This window comes from Cajanus cajan, chromosome 4 (assembly GCF_000230855.2).
Source record: "Cajanus cajan strain Asha chromosome 4, NIPB_CcT2T_4, whole genome shotgun sequence".
NCBI classification, from domain to species: Eukaryota; Viridiplantae; Streptophyta; class Magnoliopsida; order Fabales; family Fabaceae; genus Cajanus; species Cajanus cajan.
Genome location: NC_138520.1, coordinates 5,764,759 through 5,770,478, shown reverse-complemented (window position 1 = coordinate 5,770,478; position 5,720 = coordinate 5,764,759). Strand labels below are relative to the sequence as shown.

At 32.8% G+C, this 5,720-nt stretch overlaps 1 protein-coding gene across 1 annotated transcript; it reads left to right on the top strand.

The window, feature by feature from the left end:
- Positions 1-1,081: 1,081 nt before the first annotated feature.
- Positions 1,082-3,874, top strand: LOC109816277 (cytochrome P450 CYP82D47). The gene is made up of 2 exons (XM_083073989.1): positions 1,082-2,129; positions 3,048-3,874. Exons 1-2 carry the CDS (start codon positions 1,215-1,217, stop codon positions 3,699-3,701), a joined length of 1,569 nt encoding a protein of 522 aa, XP_082930115.1. The 5' UTR covers positions 1,082-1,214; the 3' UTR covers positions 3,702-3,874.
- The last annotated feature ends 1,846 nt before the right edge of the window (positions 3,875-5,720 follow it).

Sequence of the window (5,720 nt, the reverse complement as noted above, 5' to 3'; positions counted from 1 at the left end):
TAACATTTAATTTATAAATATTTGTGATTAATAAAAATTAAATTAGATAAAAAAAATTATAATAATTTTTACAAATTTTTTCGCTAACTTTTTTTTATTTTTAAAATACTCTCACAACACTTCGTATTTAATATATAGAAATTGATATTAATTGGTTTACTTGTGAGTTTTTTATTTATAAAATTATTCGTCAGTAAAAATGTCAATTAGTTTTATTAATCAATTTTTTAAATATGTATATATCTCAAAATTTTGTACTCTAAAATTATTAAAATTAAGGTTAAAATGTTTTTTTTATATCTATAGTTTTAATTATTTTATTTTTAGTTCCTATAACTTAAATCAAACATTTTCAATCTTTATATTTATTTGTTTCAATTTTTTTAATCTTTATAATTTAAGATAAATCTTTTTAATCATTATACTTATAAAGTGGTAATTTTTTAATCTTTTTAATTTCTATCATTAATTTTCTTTTTGTAATATTGTCTGTTTTGTGTCTTCATAATAAAGATCTTCAATTTTATAATCTCAAATAATGAACATTGTAAGTAAGAGTATAAAAGAGACATAAATGTGAGAGACTTAATTTAGAATAATTTTAACAAAATAAATTTGATATTATACCTCATAGAATTAAATTAATACTTTTGTCACGTTAACACAACATAATTAATGTTACAAAAAATTAGCAACAAGACTAAAATAATTAAAAAATAAGTATAAAAACTAAAAGATCTATTTAAACTACAAAGATTAAAAATGATTAAAAATTAATTTTTTTATTTTAAATTATAAAAATTAAAAGGTAAAGTAACTGAAATTATAATAATTAAAAAAATATTTCAACCTAAAATTAGTAAACTAAATTATATTTTTTAAAATATAATTATGTACTATGATAAATACATTTTCTAAATCATAAAAATATGAAATAAATAATTTTTAAGAAATGAAAATAAAAAATCCTCAATCAGGTAGCGTATTTCACCTTCAAATATTTACAAAAATCATTTTCGTCCCCTCGATGGTTTTCCTTCGAACCGTGCTCGCACGTCACTTACGTTTTCGTTTGTCTCTATTGTCGGTGCTACCCAACGAAATACCAATCATTCAATACTTTAAGGCAGAGACATCGCTCGCACAGGAAAAAGATATATCATATATGGTTCCAAAAGACTCTTTCCAAATCACTACTGTACTTGCAACTTCTCATGGACGCTGCAGCGCTTGCCGTAGTTGGTATCTTACTATTAATATGTTACTTCATCAAACCGGCCACACCAGGTTCTGCGTGCAAGCCACCGGAAGCAGGCGGTGGCTGGCCTTTGATCGGGCATCTTCACCTATTTGGTGGCTCCGGTCAGCCTCTTCACGAAACCCTAGGGGCGCTGGCAGACAAGTACGGCCCAATATTCAGCATCCGAATTGGCGTGCACCCAGCGGTGGTGGTGAGCTCTTTGGAGTTAGCGAAAGAGTGTTTCACCACTCACGACGTCGCTCTTTCCTCTCGTCCCAAATTCACCGCTGCAAAACTCTTGACATACGACTATGCTAGTTTCGCCTTCGCCGCTTATGGAGACTTCTGGCGTGAGATGCACAAGATAACGGTTTCCGAGTTGCTTTCGGCACGCCGCTTGGAACTGCTTCAAGGCATCAGAGATTCGGAGGTGCAGAGCGCGTTGAAAGAAGTGTACAGAGCGTGGGAGGAGAAAAGAGGTGGCTTGGTGGTGGAGATGAAGCAGTGGTTTGGAGACACGAGTTTGAACGTGATTCTGTGGATGGTTGCTGGAACGCGATACTGTGTTTCAAGTGTAGATGATGAGGAAAAGGTAAGGCGTGTTCGGAAGGTAATGAGAGAGTTCTTCCACTTGTTGGGATTGCTTGTGGTTGGTGACGCCATTCCCTTTCTGGGGTGGCTTGATTTGGGAGGTGAAGTGAAGCGGATGAAGAAAACGGCTATTGAAATGGATATCATCGTTTCTGAATGGTTAGAAGAACATCGACAGAGAAGAGAATCGGGTGAGAGTGAGACCAAAACAGAGCAAGACTTCATTGATGTGTTGCTGTCTGCCCTTGATGGCCTTGATGGTTATGATGCTGGTACTGTCATAAAAGCCACATGCTCGGTAAGTTTAGATAATTACTCGTAAGTAGTAATAGAAAGAAAATAAAAATCTAAAACGAATTAAGCTCTTCTCATAATAATTTAAATATAGTTCATGCATAAATTAAAATTAGTATGTAGATATATGCACACTTATTATTTATTTTTGCTTTAATTTATAGATATGTTAATTTTGATTTACTGCAGATTTTATTTTTTCTTTCAATTCTTATCCAAATAAAACTTAAGTGTGAACTCTTGCTTTAAATTTCAAAATTTAATTTTTCCACTTTATATATATATATATATATATATATATTCAATCAATAAAATATCATGGTTAGTATAATTTTAGACATAATTATTATAAAAATTAACATAATTATCATACATTTTATAATATATAATTGGGCTGAATTGAATTTTGATCCCATAATATTTAATGAGCAATTTTTGACTTCCAAATTTTAAATGTAATTTCAGCTTTCTAATTTTATAAAATTCTTAATTTTGTTTTCAATCATTAAATTTCATCATGACATAACATTAAGTAAATGATATGATAATTAATATTTAAAAATATTTAATGATAAGTTGTAATTTTAGTCTTCATTTCTAGTCAATTTTCATCTATTTTTATCACTTTTGTTGATAAAAAATAAAAAAAATATATAATTTAACATAAAATATTATTACATATTAAATATCGCATTATTGATTTATCATCATGTAATAGTTAACAGTATGATTTTAAAAGTTAATAGATCGATCGAGTATAATAACCTATATTGAGTATTAGATTAGTTTTACTCATCCTTGTTTAATTATGGTTAAGATGGATATATACAAGATAGTTATTGTAAGAAAAACAAAAAAAAAGTTGTAATGGCTGTTCAATTTAAAATTTTGAATTTGTTGACGATATTGTTGCATCTTGCAGACACTAATTGCTGCGGCAACAGATACTACATCAGTTACCATGACTTGGGCACTATCGTTATTGTTGAATAATCGCAATGTCCTGAGGAAAGTTCAAGATGAACTAGATGTGCAAGTGGGCAAGGAAAGACTGGTGAATGAATCAGACATTAACAAATTAGTATACCTTCAAGCCGTAGTTAAAGAGACAATGAGATTGTATCCAGCTTCACCACTTCCTGGTCCACGTGAATTCACAAAAGATTGCACCTTAGGTGGCTACCATATCCAAGCAGGTACCAGATTTATTTTGAACGCTTGGAAGCTGCAAAGAGACCCAGGTGTATGGCCTGACCCATTAGAGTTTCAACCAGAAAAGTTTCTCACTACACACAAGGATGTGGATGTGAAGGGTAAACATTTTGAGCTACTTCCCTTTGGTGCTGGAAGAAGGTCGTGCCCTGGCATATCGTTTGGCCTTCAAATGACACTTTTGGCATTAGCTACTTTTTTGCAAGCATTTGAAATCACAACCCCAAACAATGCCCAAGTTGATATGAGTGTCACGGTTGGACTCACTGTCATCAAAACCACTCCACTTGAGGTTTTAGTCAAACCTCGTTTACCATATCAACTTCTCTCTATGGATGAAACTAAGGAAAATTCAGCACATTAACCTTTGGTGTCTATCCCAATTGATGATTGTCTTTTCCCTCCAGCCCCATGAATATCAAAACCAAATTAAGTCTTGTACTTATACGTTATACCCAAAAAAAAAAAAATAACACGATCATTCAGTGTAAACAATAAAATCATTTTATATGTAATAAGAAGGAAGTCTTGAACGCAGCGTCTCACTTGTAAAGGAACTTGTTAGTGAATTTAGTGAAATTTTTTCTCCCATTTTAGGTGGTGTTTGGTAGGAGGAAAGTGGAAGTGATGGAAGTAGATGTTTCCATCAGGAAGGGAGAAGAGGAGAATGTAATGTCTAAAATATTATAATTTATGTTTGTAAATTTAGAAAAGTTTTTAAAAAAAAATTATTGTTTGGTTGAATTTTTAAGGGGATAATAAAATCTCATCCCATCTAATTTTAACTTCTCCTCAATATTGAAAGGTTTTGGAAGAGAGAGAGAGGAATTTTAAAATATTTCAAGTGTAATGTCTAAAATATTTTAATTTATGTTTCTAAATTTAAAATTTTATAAAGATACAAAAATAAATTAATTTTTATTAAAAAAGTATATAAAGTCTAACTCAATTTTATAAAATTAACTTATATAAAAGTATTCATAAATAAATAAATAAATGACCATATTTTTAAAATTGCAGTTAATCCCTAACATTTTTAAAATTGCAGTTAGACTTGTCATTAAAATAAATACATGTTCTCTCTTTTTAAAAAAAAAAAATATATATATATATATATATATATATATATATATATATATATATATATATATATATATATAATCCATTCATTCCCTTCCTCTCCAATCTCTCCCCATCCCCACCCCTAAATTGAAATAAACATACCGTTACAAAAAACACTTAAGTAAGTTTTTTTTTTTTTTTTTTTTTATTTATGGGTAAGACTTAAGGAAGTTACTCCGTATTTGTTATCTTCAAATATAAACCAGAAACGTCTCTTTCAAGAATATTTAGTACAACGATCGACTGAATGAGTGGTGAGCATTGAATAGAAGATAATTGGATAATGCCATTAATATATATATATATATATATATATATATATATGATAATAATAAATGAACAATAAATGAACAGTAACCATAACTTATTTTGTGTGACTATTTATACTAATTGTAATAAGTCTAGGTGTGGTAGGCCTGGTTCCATGATTACCAAATTAGGTAACACAATTGTTCTTGCGTAGAAGCACTCCTCTGGTCGTTCTTCCTTCTTGATCTTCTAAGTCTTCGGTGCCGACCGAATACTATTTCTACGGGGTGGGGAGGGTACCTGCAAAGACACTCCAACGATCAAGTGAGTATTCGGTATAGAGCAATAAGTGTTTTTATATTGGACAATAACGTACCTTTTTATGTCACATCACCTGTGTATTTATAGTGACACAATTGGGCCTGGTGGGCCTTCAGTCTTGGGAGATGGGTAACACTTGAGTTAGCCTTAATCTCCTCTTAATCTGGCATGGTAATTAGCGCCTAATAAGTATCTAACTTGCCACGTGTTGTTTGTGATCTGCTTTTTGTTGAAGTCCTCGGCTAGGCGTAAGGCCGAAAGGGTGTTCGACCTCCCCCAAGGCCGAAAAGGTGTTCGGCCTAGGTCAATGCCGAGGAAGTGTTCGGCCCAGGTCAAGGCCGAGGAGGTGTTTGACTCGTCCTTGATGGCAGTGTTGCTTATGATCTGCTCTTTGTTGAAGTCTTCGGCTAGGCATGAGGCCGAAAGGGTGTTCGGCCTCCTCCAAGGCCGAAGAGGTGTTCGGCTTAGGTTAATGCTGAGGAGGTGTTCGGCCTAGGTCAAGGCCGAGGAGGTGTTCAGCCCAGCTTAATACCGAGAGGTTTTGATGGGTGTTCTCTTCTAGTGGTAAAGGAGTTCTGGGGTACCCCCCTTTGGCCGAGAGGGTGTGTTCGGCCCATCCTCCAGTCGAAGGGGTGGTGTGTTTTGTCGGCTCGGGCACCCCTTTCGGCCTATTGCCTAACCGAAGGGGTGC